This window comes from Thalassophryne amazonica, chromosome 8, assembly GCF_902500255.1.
Source record: "Thalassophryne amazonica chromosome 8, fThaAma1.1, whole genome shotgun sequence".
Lineage (NCBI taxonomy): Eukaryota > Metazoa > Chordata > Actinopteri > Batrachoidiformes > Batrachoididae > Thalassophryne > Thalassophryne amazonica.
The window spans coordinates 43171789-43197730 of NC_047110.1; the positions used below are offsets into that span (position 1 = coordinate 43171789).

A 25942-nucleotide genomic window follows, 5' to 3' on the forward strand; every position below is an offset into this window, starting at 1 on the left:
GTGCATCTACAATGGATTGGAACATGGTGGCATTTAAGACTGGAGTACACAGTGTGTATTTGCCAGAGACTCGACCTTGTGACCAGACGGGTGAGATCGTCGTCTCGGGAGCCATCTCATCATCAGTGGATGCAGAGAACGTCCAGGTTTGATGCATGGTCTGTGAAAGAGGAGGGGGTGAGGTCTCACGCTCGTCAGCACACTTCCTGAGGTACGTTAGATTTTGTGACTAACATTTATACAGTCAGTAAATGTGGTGTCCCTCACACCTTATTGTATTGAGCTGTATGTTGGTCGTGTGGTCAGCTTCCTCTGCAGTGGAGTTTTGTGAACTGGGTGTTCCATGCCTGCAGGGTGGGAAGCTGATTAGTAATTAGGCCAGGAAGTGTTTGCTGTTTGTGCACCTTTGAGCGTTCTCTCTGTGTGTTGAGTGTGGACTCACATAATGATTCCTTCTTTCACAGACTCGGTTTGTCGCGGCCACCTGGGGGGTGTCGGCGGGGTCCTTGGGTCTGGGTTGGTTCTGGCTCCGGACCGTTGGCGCTGCTGGGAGCGCACCGCAAAACCACCACGCCAGACCGCGCACTTTTATATTTTTTCACAGCACTGTTATGTTCATTAAACTCTGTTATCCTTTGTACCGTGCTCTGCTTATTTTATACTGGGTCCTTCAAACGCTGGTCGGTTCTCCGGGCTGCGTCCGACACATAACAAATGGCCTTGCTTTCAAATATTTAATTTGAACAATTCTTTGTAACATAATGATTGAACAGATATTTATTTTGGGTTTACTGTAACAAAAATGATAGATACAGCACCCCTAGTATTTTGTTGGATGTTCTTCAGCAATTTTCATCTTGACCAGATGTTTGCTATTGCCATCACCAAGCTGACTGATTGGATATTTGACCACTCAGAACTGGTACAGAATTTGCTTTCAAGTACAGCATACAGTGGGGGAAATAGATATTTGATCCACTGTCACTTTTGCAGGTTTTCCCACCAACAAAGAATGGAGAGGCCTGTAATTTTTATCGTAGGTACACTTCAACTGTGAGAGACAGAATCTAAAAAAGAATCCAGAAAATCACATTGTATGATTTTTAAATAATTAATTTGCATTTTATTGCATGAAATAAGTATTTGATCCCCTAGAAAAACAGACCTTAACAATTGGTACAGAAACATTTGTCTGTAGTTCTCCAGTAGTTGGAGTAGTTTTCACACACTGCAACAGTGATTTTGGTCCACTTCTCCAGATCTTTCAGGTTTGGAGTTTCAGCTCCCTCCAAAGTTGTCTATTGAGTTCATGTCTGGAGACTGACTAGGTCACTCTAGGACCTTGAAATGCTTCTTACGGAGCCCCTCCTGAGTTGCCCTGGCTGTGTGTTTGGGGTCATTGTCATGCTGGAAGACCCAGCCACGACCCATCTTCAATGCTCTTACTGAGGGAAGGAGGTTGTTTGCCAAAAGAAATCTTGCAATACATGACCCCATCCATCCTCCCTTCAATACGGTGCAGTCGCCCTGTCCCCTTTGCAGAAGAGCACCCCCAGAGTATGATGTTTCCACCCCCATGCTTCACGGTTGGGATGGTGTTCTTGGGGTTGTTCTCATCCTCCAAACATGGCAAGTGGAGTTGATTCCAAAAAGATCTTATTTTGGTCTCATCTGACCACATGGCCTTCTCCCATGCCTCCTCTGGATCATCCAGATGGTCACTGGTGAACTTCAAATGGGCCTGGACATGTGCTACCTTGAGCAGGGGGACCTTGCTGCACTGAAGGATTTTAAACTGACGGCATCTTGTGTTAGTAATGTAATCTTTGTGACTGTGGTCCCAGTTGTCATCAGGTCATTGACCAGGTCCTCCTATATAGTTCTGATTTGCAAATCCTCTTCACCCTATATTCAATTGAATACACCACAAATACACCAGGTCCTCCTGTGTAGTTCTGATTCTTCTCAGAATCATCCTTACCCCACGAAGTGAGATATTGCATGGAATCCCAGACAGACAGTCATCTTCATCATCATAACAGTTGTTGTCTTCTACCAAGCTGCTTGCCTATTGTCCTGTAGCCCATCCCAGCCTTGTGCAGGTCTACAGTTTTGTCCTTGATGTCATTAAACAGCTCTTTGGTCTTGGCAATGGTAGATAAGTTGGAGTGTGATTGATTGTGTGTGAACAGGTGTCTTTTGTACAGGTAACAAGTTCAAACATGTGCAATTAATACAGGTAAAGAGTGCAGAATAAGAGGGCTTCTTAAAGAAAAACTAACAGGTCTGTGAGAGCCAGAATTCTTGCTGGTTGGTAGGGGATCAAATATTTATTTCATACAATAAAATGCAAGTTTATGATTTAAAAAAAAATCATACAGTGTGATTTTCTGGATTTTTTTTTTTTTTTTTTAAGATTCCGTCTCTCACAGTTGAAGTGTACCTATGATAAAAATTACAGACCTCTCCATTCTTTGTAGGTGGGAAAACCTGCAAAATTGACACTGGATCAAATACTTATTTCCCAAACTGTAGATATTTTCAATAAGTTTGAGGTCAGAACATTCCAAAAGCTTTAACCTGCTGTATCCATTTCACAACAGTCATGTGTGTCAGCGTCCTTTTAGGACCCCTGATTGTGTCAAAGCTTCATTGATCCTGATAGTCTGAGATTTTGCTGAAGAATTTTGAGACAGTTGTACTTTTTTTTTTATTCCATCGACAACCCCAGTTCCAGTGAAGTTGGATGTTGTGTAAAATGTAAATTTAAACAGAATACAATGATTTGCAAATCCTCTTCAATCTATATTCAATTGAATACACCACAAAGACAAGATATTTAATGTTCAAACTGATAAACTTTATTGTTTTTGTGCAAATATTTGCTCATTTTGAAATGGATGCCTGCAACACGTTTCAAAAAAGCTGGGACAGTGGTATGTTTACCACTGTGTTACATCACCTTTCCTTCTAACAACACTCAATAAGCGTTTGGGAACTGAGAACACTAATTGTTGAAGCTTTGTAGGTGGAATTCTTTCCCATTCTTGCTTGTACATCTTCAGTTGTTCAACAGTCCGGGGTCTCCATGTTGTGTTTTGTGCTTCATAATGCACCACACATTTTCAATGGGTGAGGTTTTACAAAACGTTTTGGGTGTATTTCCACAAACATTTTCAAAATGTTTCGGAGATTCTACTACACACTTTCATGTTTTCAAAACGATTCTCCAAAATGTTTCTGAGATGTTTTCAAAACATCAAATTGTTTCCGAGGTGTATGATAACAAGAACCTAAACAATTTATAAATACACTAAGACAGACATTAAAAAATTGCATAATTAACAGGAAATAAAGGGCTGAGTTCTTCTGAAAACTGTTGAGGTCAAATGATCTATAAAACATTCTGGACTCACACACCATTCCAACTCATTATAGACGCTTTGCATAATTTATTACTACCCTTGAAAAATGTCAGCTACCTTTCCTGGTTTAATGACACATGCGCGCTGTAGGAAAGCTGGATCTGAACAGAGTGTGCCGTTTAATGAAAGGATGACATATTTCCTTACTGGTCGTGTGTCATCCTCAAAGCGACCACATGAAAGAACTCTCACATGTCCTCGGGGTGGGGAAGTGAGCCAGATAAAGAAAGATTCAAAATGACACACCGCTGTGCACCCTGGTGTTTGTATGTGTGTGTGCGTGTGCATGTGCAATTATGACCGAAGGGCCCAAGTGACCATACCAAGTTTGGTGTCGATTGTTTAATTACTGTGGCTGTGCATAACGAACAAACACATGCGGCCAGCTTTATGTATAGATTATATCTTAATCAAACATGCACCAATCACGCTCATATCTGAAAGTGAGGTGCAGACTGGCACTCACTATCGCCTGACAAAGTTTGATACAGATCTGATCCGGATTGTGGATTTTTTAGATTTTTTAATTTAACATTGAAAAGCCCATTTGGTGTACATTTTGCATTATATCTCAATCAGAAGTGCCTCAATCACTCTTATTTTTCTGTTGTGGATTTACCGACACCAACAAAATTGGATGGAGGCTCCAATGTTATGCGTGCTGTCTATCTTCCAGTTATCAGTCAGAAACCAAGTGCCAAAAAGCAATGCCAAATTGTGCATAGCAGAGATAACCAATGTTCTGTGAAAATTATCTGAAAAAGAATTCAGAAACTGGAAAAAAAAAACAAAACAACCCAACAGCACCACAAAAAAACTTTGATTCAAGTGCATGAATAAATACATACTCCTGATATTTGATCACATCTAATTTAGCTTGTGAAAAGCCACTTCTAACAGGACTTCGGCCTTTCAAAATTTTTTCCAAGGTAAAAATTTGTGGAATTGGAAACAAGTGTGGGTGGAGGTTTGTGCTCTACAAGTACGGTGCTCTAATTTTGGATGTGTGTTTAGGATTATTTCCTGTTGAACACCAACTGTGGCCAAGTTTCAGCTGTCTAGCTGTTGATTTGAGGTGATGTTGAATTTGAAGGGGCAGCACAGTGGCTTAGTGGATGGTACTGTTGCGTCATAGTAAGAAGGCGTCTTGTCCAGGGTGTACCCAGCCTCACCCAGTTGTTTGAATGGATGATCTTGGAATCTGCAGGTACAGTAGTGTTCAGAATAATAGTAGTGCTATGTGACTAAAAACATTAATCCAGGTTTTGAGTATATTTCTTATTGTTACATGGGAAACAAGGTATCAGTAGATTCTCACAAATCCAACAAGACCAAGCATTCATGATATGCACACTCTTAAGGCTATGAAATTGGGCTATTAGTAAAAAAAAAGTAGAAAAGTGGGTGTTCACAATAATAGTAGTGTGGCATTAAGTCGGTGAGTTCAACAATTTTGTGGAACAAACAGGTGTGAATCAGGTGTCCCCTATTTAGGACGAAGCCAGCACCTGTTGAACATGCTTTTTCTTTGAAAGCCTGAGGAAAATGGGACGTTCAAGACATTGTTCAGAAGAACAGCGTAATTTAATAAAAAAAAAAAAGTTGATTGGAGAGGGGAAAACTTATACGCAGGTGCAAAAATTATAGGCTGTTCATCTACAATGATCTCCAATGCTTTAAAATGGACAAAAAAAAAAACAGACACGTGGAAGAAAATGGAAAACAACCATCAAAATGGATAGAAGAAGAACCAGAATGGCAAAGGCTCACCCATTGATCAGCTCCAGGATGATCAAAGACAGTCTGGAGTTACCTGACAGTTAGAAGACACCTGTGTGAAGCTAATTTATTTGCAAGAATCCCCTGCAAAGTCCTTCTGTTAAATAAAAGACGTGCAGAAGAGGTTACAATTTGCCAAAGAACACATCAACTGGCCTAAAGAGAAATGGAGGAATATTTTGTGGACTGATGAGAATAAAATTGTTCTTTTTGGGTCCAAAAGCCGCAGTTTGTGAGACGACCCCCAAACTCTGAATTCAAGCCATAGTTCACAGTGAAGACAGGTGGTGCAAGCATCATGACATGGACATGTTTCTCCTACTATGGTGTTGGGCCTATATATCACACACCAGGTATCATGGATCAGTTTGGATATGTCAAAATACTTGAAGAGGTCATGTTGCCTTATGCTGAAGAGGACATGCCCTTGAAATGGGTGTTTCAACAAGACAATGACCCCAAGCACACTAGTAAACGAGCAAAATCTTGGTTCCAAACCAACAAAATTAATGCCTTGCAGATGTGAAGAAATCATGAAAAACTGTGGTTATACAACTAAATACTAGTTTAGTGATTCACAGGATTGCTAAAAAAGCAGTTTGAACATAATAGTATTAAGTTTGTAGCGTCAACAGCAGATGCTACTATTATTGTGAACACCCCCTTTTCTGCTTTTTTTTTTTTTTTTTTTACTAATAGCCCAATTTCATAGCCTTAAGAGTGTGCATATCATGAATGCTTGGTCTTGTTGGATTTGTGAGAATCTACTGGTACCTTGTTTCCCATGTAGCAATAAGAAATATACTCAAAACCTGGATTAATCTTTTTAGTCACATAGCACTACTATTATTCTGAACACTACTGCATTTAGAAATGGCTCCAAGAGACCTTACCAAACTTGTCTAAATTGACATCTCCTTTTTAGATCTTCACTGTGTTCCTTGGACTTTGTTCTGAGTATTGATCAGTCCAATGAGTGTTGTCAAACATCTTTTTTCTCCCCCTGGTATAAAATACGGGGGAGATAGTGATCAGTATGTCCGCCTGTACGTTTTTGCTTGTTCGAGCGATATCTAGAGCCAGCTGACCAATTTCATTCATATTTAGCATAAGGGTGTACTTGGATGATCCCCCAACACCAGTCAGTTACGTGACCTTGGGGTCAATTTTAAGGTCACAGTGAGATATTCAAAATATTGTCACTGCCACCCTTGTTAGCACAATATCTCAAGAACCAGCTGTCCAATTCATACACTGAACAAAAATATAAGTACAACACTTGTTTTTGCTCCCATTTTTCATGCGCTGAACTCAAAAATCTAAAACATTTTCTATATACACAAAAGACCTATTTCAAATATCGTTCACAAATATGTCTAAATCTGTGTTAGTGAGCACTTGTCCTTTGCCGAGATAATCCATGCCACCTCACAGATGTGGCACATCAAAATGCTGGTGAATATTGCACAGGTGTGCCTTAGGCTGGCCACAATAAAAGGCCACTCTAAAATGTTGCTTTATCGCACAGTACAATGCCACATGTTGCAGGTTTTGAGAGTGTGCAGTTGGCATGCTGACTCCGGACATGTCACCCACTGAGTATGTTTGGGATGCTCTGGATTAGCACATATGACAGCATGTTCCAGTTCCTGCCAATATCCACAGGCCACATCAACAACCTGATCAAGGAGATGTGATGTGTGAGGCAAATACTGGTCACACCAGATACGGACTGATTTTCTGAACACCCCCCCACCACAAATAAAGCAAAACTGCGTATTTCAGAGTGGCCTTTTATTGTGGCCAGCCTAAGGAACACCTGTGTAATAATTTTGTCTACTCAGCATCTTGATATGCCACACCTGTGAGGTGGGATGGATTATTTTGGCATTAATAGATTTAGACAGATTTGTGAACATTTGAAATAAGAATTTTGTGTATACAGAAAATGTTTTAGATCTTTGAGTTCAGCTTGTGAAAAATGGAAGCAAAAACAAAACTGTTGCATTTATATTTTTGTTCAGCATATTTAGCATAAGCGTGTACTTGAGTAATGCTACGACACACTATAGTACTGATTTGTGGGGACAGGGGAGGGATATGACATTTCTTGATGACTCATGCTAGCAAAGAAGAAACCTGTTGTTGTCAGTCATAATCACTATTGAGGAGTTAATAGGCCTGGACCTTGTCACGTGAAAAGACATTGTGTAGAACCTTTAGCACCAATTATTAAAACATTTAAGTGAATGTATGTATATATTTGAGCCTGGATGTATAATTCTGTGTAGATTATGGAAGATCCAAAATAAATTCAAACTTGTGCACCCAATTCTTCTTTTTGAAAGTCATTAATGAAATACATTGTACAATCACTGTGCCCTTGCAAAAGAACCGTTCAAAGACATCAACAGCCCACAATTACCATGACATTCATGCCCATGATGAGTTTATGTAAATTTCCAACTACAACTGTACCCAGTAAAAGACGGTAACCAATTCATCAGGAGCTGGGAGGAGAATCAATTTTAATATATTTCCATCAGCCACATGAGTTGTTGTTACGACTTGTGATTCAGTGATACTGAGAAGAAAAAGCACACGTCAATATAATTCAGTGTTTTAAGATTGTAGTTATGCAAATGACATTATCCAGTTGGTATTACACCATAAAAGCCATGTTACATGAACACAGAGCATCACAGGCTTCTGGTTTATATTTGGAGCTGAAATGAAAACTGTGCCGTTTTCACTGAGGGGAGCAGATGAATCATTCCTCTGCTCTTTTCACAGCTCTGTTTTCATTAGCATTTATATGTAGGCGCAAAGAGCCTCCCGCTTTCAAAGTGTGTGTGCAACACTGTTTGTCTGTTAACTGTAATGCTGCAGTATTTCAGCTCAGAGGTCTGCTGCACAATGATCCTGCAGCACATGATTTACTCATGTAACACTTCCAAGTATATTCACTCAAAGCTTTTAATGCAGTTGACTCAGATTAATTATATACACACTGGAACGCAACATATTTACACTGGCCTCCAAGAAACAGTACATTTTCTGTGAAGGGATGAGTATTTTAGCCGAGTACAGAGGAACAGGCATAGCAACAGTCTTAAGACTTTATGTACAGGAACTAAACTGATAAACACACTTGTAGAATGCTTAAAAAAAAACCCTCATGCCAACACCAGTGGCACAAGTGCACAAAAATTACTTTGCTTTTTGCATGCACACGTAATATTTCAGGTAATTATGCTAACTGTGCCACTGCTTACCTGCACACAACTGACAGCTTCTGCAAATGTCCCACAGATGTTAAAATCCCAAATGTTAAGCACATAAAAAACCCAATGCCCCAACTAGTACCTTCTATAACCTTCAATTGATATTAAAATAACTTGAACATGAATGGCTGAAAAATAAATCTATAAGTTGGGGAATTCATGACAACCTTATGAATGAATGAATGTGAAAAGAAAAATGTTAAATTAAAAAGTATAAAGAGAAGCAGATGACTGGTCACCCTCTGATGGCTGAAGGACTTAAAACAGAATGAAACAACTAGAACAATGTTCTTGTGATGTAAATTACCACCCACAGCAGTGTAAAAACAAACAAAATTAATGGAGTGCTGGAGTGATGTGAATTAATGCCTTTCATTGGGAAAAAAAATGGAGCTCCAGTCACACATGTTAAACTAGTGTACCGTTAAAAATTTAAGACACCATAAATCAGGGAAAGTCTTCTGTCCTGGTACAAGTTGTGTTTTTGGTCCTGAGTGGGACTATGCCTCTGATTCCAGGTCATCTTGTCCTGCACCATTAGTCGTGTCGTCTGTCTCAGGCTCCAGGAGCAGAAATTTGCCATCATTTGTTAGAGGCATGGACTTCATGAGCTGGGCCAGGGCCTCTGGGTCCTACAAAACAACACAACTCTTTCATTCAGCTGTTTAAGGACTTATTTTTATCAATGTTCTTCAGCTGCTGTGACTGACTTTATGAAGGAGCACCACTGCCCTCTAGTGGCCATATCCCTACTACAGAGGACTATTTGTGTTTTCCAGATGTCTGCCTGTGATCATCAAGAGCGAATCAGTTTTAATGTACAAAACTAAAGTGTGACTCACATTAAACAGAATCACTGATTCACTCACATGTTTCATGAGACGTTCTCGTGATTGAAGGCATTCAGGCTATTTGTATTTGCTTGTGTGGAGGAGGCCACAAGAGGGCAACAATCACTCTCCTGCACTACAAAACATCTGTTGTTGTGATAATGGGCGTGGCCTTTAGATGTAGGTCTGCATGGAGATGTTCTTACCTTCTTGGCTTCAGTAATGTCCTTGGCCAAACTTATGGTGTAGCAGATCTGTAAATGAAACAATAATTTACTGCACCCATCTGTATTCATTTCCATGCTGTGAAGTTGGCCGTGTGAATCAACCTTTTCGCCTTCTGTGTTGCTCTCAAATACGAAGGCGCTAAACGATGGCTCTCCCTCCTCATCGCCGTCACTCCAGTCTCTGCTCTCAATCACAAATCCCATCAGCCTGCCGTTCTCCTGGTGGGCTGCAAACTGACACACCTCACCAAGCTGGAACTGGTTAAATGAGAGCGGAGTTAAAACGGGACACAAAATAAGTTAATGACCATGTTTTGTAATACTTACACTTATTCTTGTAACTTGAGTCTGGGGGTCAATTAACCTGTTATGAAAACACAGTGGACACTTCAGAGAGAATACTGTGCACACAAGGTCTTCAAAAATAAGTGAGAAACCAAACAGTGTCACCATTGTTTCTGTTTGTGGGACATCTGGTGGTTGATTCATTAATCACAGTAAAAATCTAACAACTAAAAATCAGCAAAATGTTTTAAAAATTTTCCATCTCTATTTTTAATAGTCTGAAATTACTCATTATTGATTAGTTAAGTGGCAGAGAAATGGTTCTGTATTTGATTAATTGTTTATCAAAGCCAAGTTTATTTGGGTACAACTTCTCAAATGTGAAGATTTGTTGTCATCATTAAACACTGAATATCTTTTGTGTTGGGAAAGTGACTTTTGTATTTAAGAAAGAGCAGGGTCCCAAAAACCCAGCCCGATACCAGAACTTGCTCACAAGCAGCAGTATAATTTGCAATACTTCAAAAGTAGCTCAGTTCAAGTAGTAATACTGTTAATAATATTTGTCACACTTGTTAGAACAGTTGCTATGGTGACGTAACATCCAAAATCCATGCTCTGGTGAGGTTAGCTGTGCCCATGTCCAAATGAACCATCCTCCAAACCACCTCTGCAAGTGTGCCTGGGTACAGTACGGCGCATTCACGTAAGTCAAACAAACTGCTTTTGGGGTAAAACATGCTCAGCAACTGTTGAAATTTCCCAGTGTGAGCATGTGCTCAGAGTACTGGAGGTAATTCTTATTTTTATGTCCGCCAAGGATGTAATAAAATCTTTGGCGTTTGTCTGTTAGCAGGATTACATCTAAACTACTGCATGGATTTTGACAAAATGTTTACCACAGATACATATTGGGCCACAGAAGACATTGAATTTTGGAGGTGATCCGGATCCAGATTGGCGGATGTCAGAAATCTCTGATTGCTCTTGTGTTAGTACAATTATTCATGACTTCTGAAAATGGAGGGACTGGGTAGAAAAACTGCCCATAATTCCTGCAACATTTTTTGCCCCCCCCCCCAAATTAAAACTAAGTCTCCACCAGAAGCACATCTTGTTTGTTTCATTTCAACTCTTTTGTGTGTATGTGTGTGTGTGTGTCAATGGCTACTGCCACAGTACTTTGTCACGAACGTCACCTTTTGTCTATTGACACAGCACCAATCAGATACCGCCATTTCTTTTGTGGTAACAGTAACTCTGCTTGCTGCCACAGAGCCAATGAGCGACTGTCACATAAATCGTTCTGCCTGTTATTGACTTCTAACCCATTTACAGCCCCCGGGATCCCACCTCAGCCGTCTCACTTTCATTGCATCACCCCTTGACTCGCGCACGCATTCTTGGTCAGTGTTTCCAGACGGGTCGGGTGGGTTGCAGACATCATGGCAGACCCCTGACTCACTTTGGATATGACATGGGCCGCAGTCCGCCTGGGCTGTCGCAACACTGTCAAGGCGCACTGGGGACAGTCAGACATGTTTGTGAAAACGTAATGCAGCAGAAAGGCACTAAACGTTATCAACATGCTGGTATCCTTCCACTTTCCAGGAATTCCATTTTCAGATTTGACATTGATTCTCATTCATTCAGTTTCACTCCTCTTGATGTGAGAGAAGTTCATTGGGCTTTAAAGCAATTGCATCTTAACAAATCGGCAGTGGTGGGCACAGTTAATCCGCTAATTACCGAAGCCAACTTTTTCTTTAGCGGATTAGCTTTTCAGCTAACTTTGAAAACCATCAGCAGACCAATTAAAAAGCTTCCGCTAAATTTATTTCCACTAACTTTCAGTCTGCTAACATTTTTTGCTGGCATAGTGAGTAAAGCTTAACAGTCAAAAAACATTTGTAAAACCTAAAATTATACACGTTAGTTCCTATCATGTGTTTTGCAATAATCAGACCACGGTGAGAAGCTCAGTCCTCCCCCAACAGAAGAGAACGGCCTGCCCACCAGCTGCTATTGCAAAGAAGAAAAAAAAAAAGTCATTTACTTTCAACATGCCTCAACTCAGACAGTGGGCAGGAGACATGAAAAGCAAGACACTTTTCACTCATGGTTTCATTTAAAAACAACTTGTTCTATACAGTTTATTGACATTAACAGCAACTCTCATTTTTACAAAGTGAAAATATCGCACACATCTTTTAAAGTAATGCACTAATTCTGAAGGCTTGAGCGTTAACAGACACACGCCAAAAGGTATTATGGGGAATTCAAATGCTCTCCTCATCACTCCCCCTCACCATCAAAATGCAAAGAACACTGCCAACTAATGGATGGGAATGTGAATAGACCAAGATATTTGTGAATCTCAAATGCAGTTTTTCCCGTCAGAATGTTTCACTATTGCATAAGTAAGCAAAGTGGTAAATGCGTTTGATCAGTGAAGGCTGAATCACACTTCATAAACAGAATCTTCAGTTTTGAAAATTCTTTTGTTTTTTTTACAAGTGAAAAAAAAAACATATTTACAAATTCACAATTATTTGTAAAAAAACAACACACAAGATACAGTAACTTTACAGGGGGTGTCAGACATAATTACATAATTTACAAGGGGGTGTCAGACACTGTCTTTGTGCATAGGAAAATATTAGTGAATGATGTGTTACCATTCTATTTCATGTTGTGGGTATATCATTCATTCAAAAAAATGTGTTTTGTTGATATGATGAGAATTTTGTTAATTCAACAGCAACCTTTGTGAAAAGTTGGCATGTTTTTTTGTTTAGTTCAGTTTCACAGCTGTATATCATTTTGATGTACCACAATTCACGCTATTGAGATCATCCCTTGCGCACCAGAGAGTTGCTGCAGTCAAAATAACACGGAGAAACCACATGACAACAATTGCAAATGAACATTATATGACCAAAATGCAATTTTTTATGCCCTTCATAACATTTATAAGAGACTGCACTCATGAGACCCTGAAAACCTGCTAAAACAAATGTTCCAAATATTCCATGTCTGCTATGTTTAACCTGAGTGGAACTTCATGAGTGCAAACCAGATTTCAGACATTTTATATATATAAAAATTATTCTGGAACAAACAGCACAAACAGTGCTGTAAAGGACAATAAGCAAGATGTTAAAGAGCAAACTTCACTCTCCCCCAGAATGATGTGAACATGAAGTGATCGCACCTCACAGTGGTTCCCATTGAAAATAACAGAAACAACCCGAGCTTCTCCCAGGTTTACATAAAACAAACACAGTAACAATATCTATAAACCCAGATCATTTATTCATGAGACTTTTAGGTACAATATACAAAGAGTTTTATGTTGTGATGTTAATGCTATTGTCTGTGTGCAGCAGTTAAAGTTAACTTTTCAGTTAGCGGATTAGTGGTTGTCGAAGCTAACGTTTTGGTTAGCTGTGCCCACTACTGCTAATCAGCTGGTCCTGACATATTGAACCTTATTTTATTAAGCTCACAGCAGAATTTTAGTGGAAACTCTAACATATATTTTTAATCTCACACATAATGTCATTCCCATCATCTGTAAATCTACCTATGTTCTCCCTCTACTGAAATGAAGGGACCCCTCAGTTCTTAACAACTACAGGCCAATGTCTAAATTACGTAATTTAACCAAAGTCCTTGAAAGGTTTATCAGTGAACAACCAAAATTTTTTTTAGATACAAATAAGTCCGGAGTAGAGAGAGATGTGCATGTGCAGTTGCGCGGTGGAGCTCATCTCGACGGCTAGTTCATCTCAACAGAACACCGGCAATGGAGCTGAAAATGTGGGAGCATTTTAACCAAATTAAACAGAAAAATGCGCAATCCAAAATCTGTAAGGTAGTACTTGCCCTCAATGGCAGTACAACAGCGATGCAGGAGGACCTGAGAAGGAAAAACATTGTGGCTGATTCTGACTTAGAGGGACAGTCGTCTTGGTAAACCTACTGGCTAGTTAGCCGCTAACATTAATGTCCATAGTAAGCTACTGATATTGATAGCTGTAAATGTTAATATTAACAATGACAGTTTCATTAGCCTTAGCACACATATATGTTTGCTGTAACGTTATAAAAGCATGTCATGTTTGCAAAGGAAATGTGAAAACGCTAATGTTTTATTATGCTACGTTACAGTGCTGAAAAAAAAAAAACACGTTCTTCTTCAATGGACAACACTGTTACCAAACCAATAACATGCACACCTCAGCAAGCAAATAACAGCTGCATGCTGGTGGGATAAGCCGTAATTTACTTATGATCCGAATGGTCAACGAATCACAAAAATAACCTGTGACGAATTGATATCAAAATAATCATTTGTGGGAGCCCTACTTCGCTCTTATTTATTCTACAGATGGTCCCAATAGTGAGAACAGAACTTGGGGAAAAAAATTTAAATATGCTGCTCCTTCCACATGGAATAACTTACAGACTGAACTGAAATTGTCAGAACTGATCTGTCTGGGGGAGTTTAAGCTGATTACGAGGGATTGGGAGGAAAACGCCCTTTGGTCACTGTGACTTCTTTTAAATGTTTTTATGTTTCTAAGAGTGACCTGGCAAAGAAGGCATATATATATATATATATATACACTCAACAAAAATATAAACGCAACACTTTTGGTTTTGCTCCCATTTTGTATGAGATGAACTCAAAGATCTAAAACTTTTTCCACATACACAATATCACCATTTCCTTCAAATATTGTTCACAAACCAGTCTAAATCTGTGATAGTGAGCACTTCTCCTTTGCTGAGATAATCCATCCCACCTCACAGGTGTGCCATATCAAGATGCTGATTAGACACCATGATTAATGCACAGGTGTGCCTTAGACTGTCCACAATAAAAGGCCACTCTGAAAGGTGCAGTTTTGTTTTATTGGGGGGGGGATACCAGTCAGTATCTGGTGTGACCACCATTTGCCTCATGCAGTGCAACACATCTCCTTCGCATAGAGTTGATCAGGTTGTCAATTGTGGCCTGTGGAATGTTGGTCCACTCCTCTTCAATGGCTGTGCGAAGTTGCTGGATATTGGCAGGAACTGGTACACGCTGTCGTATACGCCGGTCCAGAGCATCCCAAACATGCTCAATGGTTGACATGTCCAGTGAGTATGCCGGCCATGCAAGAACTGGGACATTTTCAGCTTCCAAGAATTGTGTACAGATCCTTGCAACATGGGGCCGTGCATTATCCTGCTGCAACATGAGGTGATGTTCTTGGATGTATGGCACAACAATGGGCCTCAGGAACCTGTCACGGTATCTCCGTGCATTCAAAATGCCATCAATAAAATGCACCTGTGTTCTTCGTCCATAACAGACGCCTGCCCATACCATAACCCCACCGCCACCATGGGCCACTCGATCCACAACATTGACATCAGAAAGCCGCTCACCCACACGACGCCACACACGCTGTCTGCCATCTGCCCTGGACAGTGTGAACCGGGATTCATCCGTGAAGAGAACACCTCTCCATCGTGCCAAATGCCAGCGAATGTGAGCATTTGCCCACTCAAGTCGGTTACGACGACGAACTGGAGTCAGGTCAAGACCCCGATGAGGACGACGAGCATGCAGATGAGCTTCCCTGAGACGGTTTCTGACAGTTTGTGCAGAAATTCTTTGGTTATGCAAACCGATTGTTTCAGCAGCTGTCCGAGTGGCTGGTCTCAGACGATCTTGGAGGTAAACATGCTGGATGTGGAGGTCCTGGGCTGGTGTGGTTACACGTGGTCTGCGCTTGTGAGGCTGGTTGGATGTACTGCCAAATTCTCTGAAACACCTTTGGAGATGGCTTATGGTAGAGAAATGAACATTCAATAAATGAGCAACAGCTCTGGTTGACATTCTTGCTGTCAGCATGCCAATTGCACGCTCCCTCAAATCTTGCGACATCTGTGGCATTGTGCTGTGTGATAAAACTGCACCTTTCAGAGTGGCCTTTTATTGTGGGCAGCCTAAGGCACACCTGTGAACTAATCATGGTGTCCAATCAGCATCTTGGTATGGCACACCTGTGAGGTGGGATGGATTATCTCAGCAAAGGAGAAGTGCTCACTATCACAGATTTAGACTGGTTTGTGAACAATATTTGAGGGAAGTGGTGATATTGTGTATGTGGAAAAAGTTGTAGATCTTTGAGTTCATCTCATACAAAATGGGAGCAAAACCAAAAGTGTTGCATTTATATTTTTGTTGAGTGTATATATTAACATCACTTTGACCAGATGGAATCAGTTAATCAGTGAAATCACCTGGTGGAGTCAGTGGCTGTAAAGAAAACCTGCACCCTCTTGGCCCTTTCTGGAACAAGTTGCCCACCACTGTTCTAGAGGCAAGCGGCAAGGCTGAAAACCAACACTAAATGCTTGTGACCTTCGATCCCTCAGGCGGCACTGCATTAAAAACCGACATCATTGTGTAAAGGATCTACAAAGCTTCAACAATTAGTGTCCTTAGTGAGTGTTGTTAGAAGGAAAGGTGATGTAACACAGTGGTAAACATACCACTGTCCCAGCTTTTTTGAAACGTGTCGCAGGAATCCATTTCAAAATGAGCAAAAATAACTACAAGCTAAAATCATAACATGAACACAGTGAGCTACATGGTACTTTGTAGTGAATGATTACTTATTCTTCAGCTCCAGGCTCATTTCTGGAAAGTGACTTTTGATTCCTTGTACCTGAGCTACAGCCTCTTTCCTTGAAACAGAAATTGATCTTTATTCTCTGCAAAAGATTCTTTGCTGGGAACAAACTGAAACTACGAGAATCTTAGCTGATTCCTAGAATACAATTATTATTCAAGTCAAAGGGGCATTGAATATAAACACCAGTTGAAATATGCACATTAAATTGTCTCTGTAAACTGAACATTGTGAAGCTATAAATATACATTACTCTAATCCAATTACATTTGTTCCTTGAATCTGATTGGTTTGGTGGCTCCCAGACCACCAATAACCAGCAAAAATCTATTTAAGCATAAAAATTCAAAAAGAAAAAATAATATAGCACCTTCAACTGCACCACAGACTAAAACAGTTAAATGTGGTCTATTAAACATTAGGTCTCTCTCTTCTAAGTCCCTGTTAGTAAATGATATAATAATTGATCAACATATTGATTTATTCTGCCTTACAGAAACCTGGTTACAGCAGGATGAATATGTTAGTTTAAATGAGTCAACACCCCCGAGTCACACTAACTGCCAGAACGCTCGTAGCACGGGCCGAGGCGGAGGATTAGCAGCAATCTTCCATTCCAGCTTATTCATTAATCAAAACCCCAGACAGAGCTTTAATTCATTTGAAAGCTTGACTCTTAGTCTTGTCCATCCAAATTGGAAGTCCCAAAAACCAGTTTTATTTGTTATTATCTATCGTCCACCTGGTCGTTACTGTGAGTTTCTCTGTGAATTTTCAGACCTTTTGTCTGACTTAGTGCTTAGCTCAGATAAGATAATTATAGTGGGCGATTTTAACATCCACACAGATGCTGAGAATGACAGCCTCAACACTGCATTTAATCTATTATTAGACTCTATTGGCTTTGCTCAAAATGTAAATGAGTCCACCCACCACTTTAATCATATCTTAGATCTTGTTCTGACTTATGGTATGGAAATTGAAGACTTAACAGTATTCCCTGAAAACTCCCTTCTGTCTGATCATTTCTTAATAACATTTACATCTACTCTGATGGACTACCCAGCAGTGGGGAATATGTTTCATTACACTAGACGTCTTTCAGAAAGCACTGTAACTAGGTTTAAGGATATGATTCCTTCTTTATGTTCTCTAACGCCATATACCAACACAGTGCAGAGTAGCTACCTAAACTCTGTAAGTGAGATAGAGTATCTCGTCAATAGTTTTACATCCTCATTGAAGACAACTTTAGATGCTGTAGCTCCTCTGAAAAAGAGAGCTTTAAATCAGAAGTGCCTGACTCCGTGGTATAACTCACAAACTCGCAGCTTAAAGCAGATAACCCGTAAGTTGGAGAGGAAATGGCGTCTCACTAATTTAGAAGATCTTCACTTAGCCTGGAAAAAGAGTCTGTTGCTCTATAAAAAAGCCCTCCGTAAAGCTAGGACATCTTACTACTCATCACTAATTGAAGAAAATAAGAACAACCCCAGGTTTCTTTTCAGCACTGTAGCCAGGCTGACAAAGAGTCAGAGCTCTATTGAGCCGAGTATTCCTTTAACTTTAACTAGTAATGACTTCATGACTTTCTTTGCTAATAAAATTCTAACTATTAGAGAAAAAATTACTCATAACCATCCCAAAGACATATCGTTATCTTTGGCTGCTTTCAGTGATGCCGGTATTTGGTTAGACTCTTTCTCTCCGATTGTTCTGTCTGAGTTATTCAATCAATCAATCAATCAACTTTTTTTTTATATAGCGCCAAATCACAACAAACAGTTGCCCCAAGGCGCTTTATATTGTAAGGCAAGGCCATACAACAATCATGAAAAACCCCAACGGTCAAAACGACCCCCTGTGAGCAAGCACTTGGCAACAGTGGGAAGGAAAAACTCCCTCTTAACAGGAAGAAACCTCCAGCAGAACCAGGCTCAGGGAGGGGCAGTCTTCTGCTGAGACTGGTTGGGGCTGAGGGAAAGAACCAGGAAAAAGACATGCTGTGGAGGGGGGCAGAGATCGATCACTAATGATTAAATGCGGAGTGATGCATACAGAGCAAAAAGAGAAAGAAACAGTGCATCATGGGAACCCCCCAGCAGTCTACGTCTAAAGCAGCATAACAAAGGGATAGTCCAGGGTCACCCGATCCAGCCCTAACTATAAGCCTTAGCGAAAAGGAAAGTTTTAAGCCTAATCTTAAAAGTAGAGAGGGTATCTGTCTCCCTGATCTGAATTGGGAGCTGGTTCCACAGGAGAGGAGCCTGAAAGCTGAAGGCTCTGCCTCCCATTCTACTCTTACAAACCCTAGGAACTACAAGTAAGCCTGCAGTCTGAGAGCGAAGCGCTCTATTAGGGTGATATGGTACTACGAGGTCCCTGAGATAAGATGGGACCTGATTATTCAAAACCTTATAAGTAAGAAGAAGAATTTTAAATTCTATTCTAGAATTAACAGGAAGCCAATGAAGAGAGGCCAACACGGGTGAGATATGCTCTCTCCTGCTAGTCCCCGTCAGTACTCTAGCTGCAGCATTTTGAATTAACTGAAGGCTTTTTAGGGAACTTTTAGGACAACCTGATAATAAAGAATTACAATAGTCCAGCCTAGAGGAAATAAATGCATGAATTAGTTTTTCAGCATCACTCTGAGACAAGACCTTTCTAATTTTAGAGATACTGCGCAAATTGGTGGTTATTTTCATTAGTTACTTCATCCAAACCATCAACATGTCTTTTAGACCCCATTCCTACCAGGCTGCTCAAGGGAGCCCTACCATTAATTGATGCTTCGATCTTAAATATGATCAATCTATCTTTATTAGTTGGCTATGTACCACAGGCTTTTAAGGTGGCAGTAATTAAACCATTACTTAAAAAGCCATCACTTGACCCAGCTATCCTTACCCTTTTCAGGGAACTTTTAGGACAACCTGATAATAATGAATTACAATAGTCCAGCCTAGAGGAAATAAATGCATGAATTAGTTTTTCAGCATCACTCTGAGACAAGACCTTTCTAATTTTAGAGATACTGCGCAAATGCAAAAAAGCAGTCCTACATATTTGCTTAATATGCGCATTGAAGGACATATCCTGATCAAAAATGACTCCAAGATTTCTCACAGTATTACTAGAGGTCAGGGTAATGCCATCCAGAGTAAGGATCTGGTTAGACACCATGTTTCTAAGATTTGTGGGGCCAAGTACAATAACTTCAGTTTTATCTGAGTTTAAAAGCAGGAAATTAGAGGTCATCCATGTAGTTATGTCTGTAAGACAATCCTGCAGTTTAGCTAATTGGTGTGTGTCCTCTGGCTTCATGGATAGATAAAGCTGGGTATCATCTGCGTAACAATGAAAATTTAAGCAATGCTGTCTAATAATACTGCCTAAGGGAAGCATGTATAAAGTGAATAAAATTGGTCCTAGCATAGAACCTTGTGGAACTCCATAATTAACCTTAGTCTGTGAAGAAGATTCCCCATTTACATGAACAAATTGTAATCTATTAGATAAATATGATTCAAACCACCGCAGCACAATGCCTTTAATACCTATGGCATGCTCTAATCTCTGTAATAAAATTTTATGGTCAACAGTATCAAAAGTAGCACTGAGGTCTAACAGGACAAGCACAGAGATGAGTACACTGTCTGAGGCCAAAAGAAGATCATTTGTAACCTTCACTAATGCTGTTTCTGTACTATGATGAATTCTAAAACCTGACTGAAACTCTTCAAATAGACCATTCCAAGATAGATTGATCATATTTAAGATCGAAGCATTAATTAATTTGCATTTTATTGCATGAAATAAGTATTTCATCACCTACCAACCAGCAAGAATTGTGGCTCGCACAGACCTGTTAGTTTTTGTTTAAGAAGCCCTCTTATTCTGCACTCTTTACCTGTATTAACTGCACTTGTTTGAACTCATTTCCTGTATGTTTTACACCTGTCCACACACTCAATCAATCACACTCCAACCTATCCACCATGGCCAAGACCAAAGAGCTGTCTAAGGACACCAGGGACAAAATTGTAGACCTGTACAAGGCTGGGATGTGCTACAGGACAACAGGCAAGCAGCTTGGTGAGAAGGCAACAACTGTTGGCGTAATTATTAGAAAATGAAAGAAACACAAAATGACGTCAGTCTTCCTCGGTCTGGAGCTCCCTCGCTTCATGGTGTAAAGATGATCCTGAGAAAAGTCAGGAATAAGCCCAAAACTACATGGGAGGACCTGGTCAATGACTTGAAGAGAGCCGGAACCAGAGTTGCAAAGATTACATTAGTAACACACTACACCATCATGGTTTAAAATCCTGCAGGGCACACAAGGTCCCCCTGCTCAAACCAGCACATGTCCAGTTCCATTTGAAGTTCACCAGTGACCATCTGGATGAGCCAGTGGAGGCATGGGAGAAGGTCATGTGGTCAGATGAGACCAATCCCAAGAACACTGTCCCAACCGTGAAGGATGGGGGTGGAAACATCATAATTTGGGGGTGTTTCTCTACAAAGGGGACAGGACGACTGCACCGTATTGAAGGGAGGATGGATGGGGTCATGTATCATGAGATTCTGGCAAACAACCTCCTTCCCTCAGTAACAGCATTGAAGATGGGTCGTGGCTGGGTCTTCAAGCATGACTATGACCCAAAACACACAGCCAGGGCAACTAAGGAGGGGCTCCGTAAGAAGCATTTCAAGGTCCTGGAGTGGCCTAGTCAGTCTCCAGACCTGAACTCAATAGAAAATCTTTGGAGGGAGCTGAAACTCAAAACCTGACAGATCTGGAGAAGATCTGAGGAGTGGACCAAAATCCCTGCTGCAGTGTGTGAAAACTTGGTCAAGAACTACAGGAAACATCTGACCTCTGTAATTGCAAACAAAGGCTACTGTACCAAATATCAAGTTCTATTTTTCTACTGTATCAAATACTTATCTAATTCAATAAAATGCAAATTAATTATTAATTAAAAAAAATCATACAATGTGATTTTTCTGGATTTTGTTTTTAGATTCTGTATCTCACAGTTGAAGTGTACCTGTCATAAAAAATTACAGATCTCTTCATTCTTTGTACAACCTCAATTCCAATGAAGTTGGAACATTGTGTAAAATGTAAATAAAAACAGAATACAATGATTTGCAAATCCTCTTCAACCTATATTCAATTGAATACACCACAAAGACAAGATATTTAATGTTCAAACTGATAAACTTTATTGTTTTGTGCAAATATTTGCTCATTTTGAAATGGATGCCTGCAACACTTTTCAAAAAAGTTAGGATGAAGCAACAAAAGACTGTGAAAGGTGATGAATGCTCAAAGAATACCTAATTGGAAACAGGCGAGTGTCACGATTGGGTATAAAAGAAGCATCCCCAAAAGGTTCAGCCGTTCACAAGCAAAGATGGGGAAGGGATCACCACTTTGTGAACAACTGTGTGAAAAAAAAATAGTCCAACAGTTTAAGAACAATGTTTCTCAACATTCGATTGCAAGGAATTTAGGGATTCCATCATCTACAGTCCATAATTTAATCAGAAGATTCAGAAAATCTGGAGAACTTTCTACACGTAAGCGGCAAGGCCAAAAACCAACACTGAATGCCCTTGACTTTCGATCCCTCAGGTGACACTGCATTAAAAACCGGCATCATTGTGTAAAGGAGCTTCTCGCGTGGGCTCAGGAACACTTCAGAAAACCATTGTCAGTTAACACAGTTCGTCGCTACATCTACAAGTGCAAGTTAAAACTGTACCATGCAAAGCGAAAGCCATACATCAACAACATCCAGAGACTCTGCCACGTTCTCTGGGCCTGAGCTCATTTGAAATGGACAGACGCAAAGTGGAAAAATGTGCTGTGGTCTGATGAGTCCATGTTTCAAATGGTTTTTGGAAATCATGGATGTCGTGTCCTCCGGACCAAAGAGGAAAAGGACCATCCAGATTGTCACCAGTGCAAAGTTCAAAAGCCAGCATCTGTGATGGTATGGGGGTGTGTTTGTGCCCATGGCATGGGCAACTTACACATCTGTGATGGCTCCATCAATGCTGAAAGGTACATTCAGGCTTTGGAGCAACACATGCTGCCATCCAAGCAACATTTTTTTCAGGGACGTCCCTGCTTATTTCAGCAAGACAATGCCAAGCCACATTCTGCACGCGTTACAACAGTGTGGCTTCATAGTTAAAGAGTGCGGGTACTAGACTGGCCTGCCTGCAGTCTAGACCTGACCTGTCCCCACTGAAAATGTGTGGCGCATTATGAAGCCCAAAATACGACAACGGAGACCCCAGACTGTTGAACAACTGAAGTCATACATCAAGCAAGAATGGGAAAGAATTCCACCTACAAAGCTTCAACAACTGGTGTCCTCAGTTCCCAAATGCTTATTGAGTGTTGTTAGAAGGAAAGGTGATGTAACACAGTGGTAAACATACCACTGTCCCAGCTTTGTTGAAAAGTGTTGCAGGCATCCATTTCAAAATGAGCAAATATTTGCACAAAAACAATAAAATTCATCAGTTTGAACATTAAATATCTTGTCTTTGTGGTGTATTCAATTGAATATAGCTTGAAAAGGATTTGCAAATCATTGTATTCTGTTTTTATTTACATTTTACATAACATCCCAACTTCATTGGAATTGGGGTTGTAGGTGGGGAAAGAAAAAAAATCGACTGTATCAAATGCTTATTTCATGCAATAAAATGCAAATTCATTATTAATTACAATCAATCACTTAATTGATCAAATTCACATAAGTCAATGACTTTCTGCTTACAATTTCTGCAGGCATGGTCGTCTTCATACTGTCGAGTTCATTCAGTTCAACATGGTGACTTGTACCTGAGGTTACTGCTGGTGACCATAAGGTGGGACTCCGTGGTCTTGAAGATGTTGTGGATGGCTCGAGCAGCTAGCACCTGCCTCATGGCCTCATAGATCACTTCCTGATTGTTACCACAGCGCACTGCCATGGAGCCCAGGAAGCGTACGGCAAACACCTGCTGCAGGAGGGAGTCTGGAGGAAGGTACAAATGCATAAGCAGCAGCAGCATGAACATACAGACAGCAGCAGGGGAACGCCCATACATGAGTTACTCACCATCAGCGTCTGTGCAGCAGTTGTCATCCGTTTCTCCAAACGGATTTGTGCGTCTGTTGGGAAACAACAAACACTAAACATCAAATTACATCCCACACTGAGCTGCAAAGAAATATTTCACTTCCTGGAAATAATAATCGCAACAGGGCCAACTTTCAAGAAGCTGGCATCATCTCCCAGCATGACACAGCTGCTGTGATTGTTTCACACAAACAGAAACCTGCACTAAATTAACACACACCTCCCACCTCCTCTGTTCTGGTCCTGGAACTCGGAGGCTGGCAGCATGATGTCAAACTGGATAGGCGTCCCTGGAGCAATCAGGTCCTCTGGTTCTGGAGCGGCACCAGTCTTCTGAAAACTCGTATGTACTCCTCCTGGCTTCGCTCTGCAGGGAGATGGAGGTGAAAAGAGAGAGAAAGGTGGAACACACAAGCTACTCACAACACAGAAAGATATGTGAGGCACCTGCTGAGCGATGGTTCTGTTTGTGCTCCCATCTGTTAGCAGGCGTGATCAACAAATAGTGAAATGAGTTTTATGAGGCTTGGCTGAAAATATTAGTTGTTGTGAGACAGACTCTGGTAAATTTGTGTGAGGACTCAAATCTGGATGTAGCTCCAGCAGATTATGACCTCCTTTGTGTCAGTTATATTTTCAGCTGTGCATAGTTTTTGGAAACAAAATGTATCCAAAATTAAACTGAATTTCAATAAACAGAAGTGAAAGTTTTATTCCAGTTCTGACTGAAAGAGAAATTATGTTTTGGATTTTTCCCAGCTCTAGTCATATTAAAACATGGTTGTGGTCTTGCTTCTGAGTGTTCTACTCAATTATGATGACTGCATAGTATGCAAGAAATTCCACTTTTGCCAAGTATTTAGAAAACAATAAATGAGCCAGAAGGTGACACTCTGAATTTATGTGCCTCTCCTCAACCTATGGTCATGAACTTTGGGTAATGACTTAAAGAACAAGGTCATGGATGCATGCGGCAGAAATGAGAATCCTGTTGGGTATCTGGGTTTACACTCCAGGACAGGGTGAGAATCTCAAATATCCAAGAGCGACTCATAGTAAAGCCGCTTTCTTTGCATCAAAAGGAGCCAGTTGAGGTCTTCCGGGCATGTCCAACTGAGAGGAGGCCCCTGGGGAAGACTCAGGAAATGGTGGAAGGATTATATTTCCCACCTGACTTGGGAATGCCTTGGTATCTCCTAAGAAGAGTTAGAACTTGATTGAGGATAAAGAAGTGTTGGATGAGCTGCTTGGTTTATTGCCACTGCAACCCGGACACAGATTATTGGGAGAAAATGAATGAATGACTATGAACAATAGATTAATGAACTTAAACTATGTTTTTCCAAATGTTTTTCTTTTTCTTAACATTCATATGTATCTTCACATTCACCATTACAATTGTGATTAATTAGTTATAATTAATATTAATTAGAGGCATTCTTAACAGTACCTATGTGGCATTTGAACTGCAAATTTCTGCCTTCAAAGTGAGAGAGAAAATGTCACAGTGATCCACAACATCTGCGTTAAAGACACTGAACAGAGTTCACGTCTAAAACTGACGCAAGGTTGATATCAACCGGTACATTAGAAAAAAGAATGGCAATATTTTTTCAGACAACACTGTAAAACTAATGACCCATTAAAAAAAAAAAAAAATGTCATCCCCATCCGCATGCCAAAATCAGCCCACATCAAATTTTTTATTATTATTTTTGGTGAATTTCATTGATGGTGGTTCAGCTGATGCAAGAACCGGTGTCGCACCCCCTAAAAATCAGTCCGCCCTGCCTTCACTGCGTATGTGTCATTTCGGTGCATCAGCAGCAATTCACAGATTATCACCTCATTTCTGCTTCAAACGGCACGCCAGTCATCATCTATGTCAATGACAGAGATCTGAAGCTTTTTTACAACAATCATTTACACACAAATTCAGCATTATTTCATAATAAAAGATCAGGGACTGATCAGAGCGCCACAGGAGTACATCTAAGTCCAAGTCTGACTCTCTGAGTCTGACTCTCTTCACCCAAATCAATCAAAGGGAATAATGTGATTATTAACCATCAGATGACAAAGTCAAACCTCTTAAATCATTCTAAAATCAGTTTTAAGCAGAAATGAGGCGATAATCAGTGAATCGCTGCTGACGCTCCGAAATGATGCATGCACAGTGAAGGCAGGGCGGACCATTCAGTGACACAGCCGTGACACAGCACATCTGCTAGGTGGTGAGCATGCTTTGGCCAAAGACGGTCAAAGT

General features: G+C 40.4%; 1 protein-coding gene across 1 annotated transcript in view; it reads right to left on the reverse strand.

Moving 5' to 3' along the window:
* Positions 1-8162: 8162 nt before the first annotated feature.
* The window catches only part of appl2 (adaptor protein, phosphotyrosine interaction, PH domain and leucine zipper containing 2), a 55825-nt gene continuing 38045 nt past the window's right edge, over positions 8163-25942 (reverse strand). The window contains exons 15-21 of the mRNA XM_034176077.1: positions 23897-24043; positions 23656-23708; positions 23397-23571; positions 9873-9909; positions 9648-9803; positions 9525-9572; positions 8163-9120 (exon numbers count right to left, since the gene is read on the reverse strand). Coding sequence (XP_034031968.1) covers positions 8989-9120; positions 9525-9572; positions 9648-9803; positions 9873-9909; positions 23397-23571; positions 23656-23708; positions 23897-24043 — 748 coding nt within the window. The 3' untranslated portion in view covers positions 8163-8988. The remainder of the gene's footprint in view (positions 9121-9524; positions 9573-9647; positions 9804-9872; positions 9910-23396; positions 23572-23655; positions 23709-23896; positions 24044-25942) is intronic.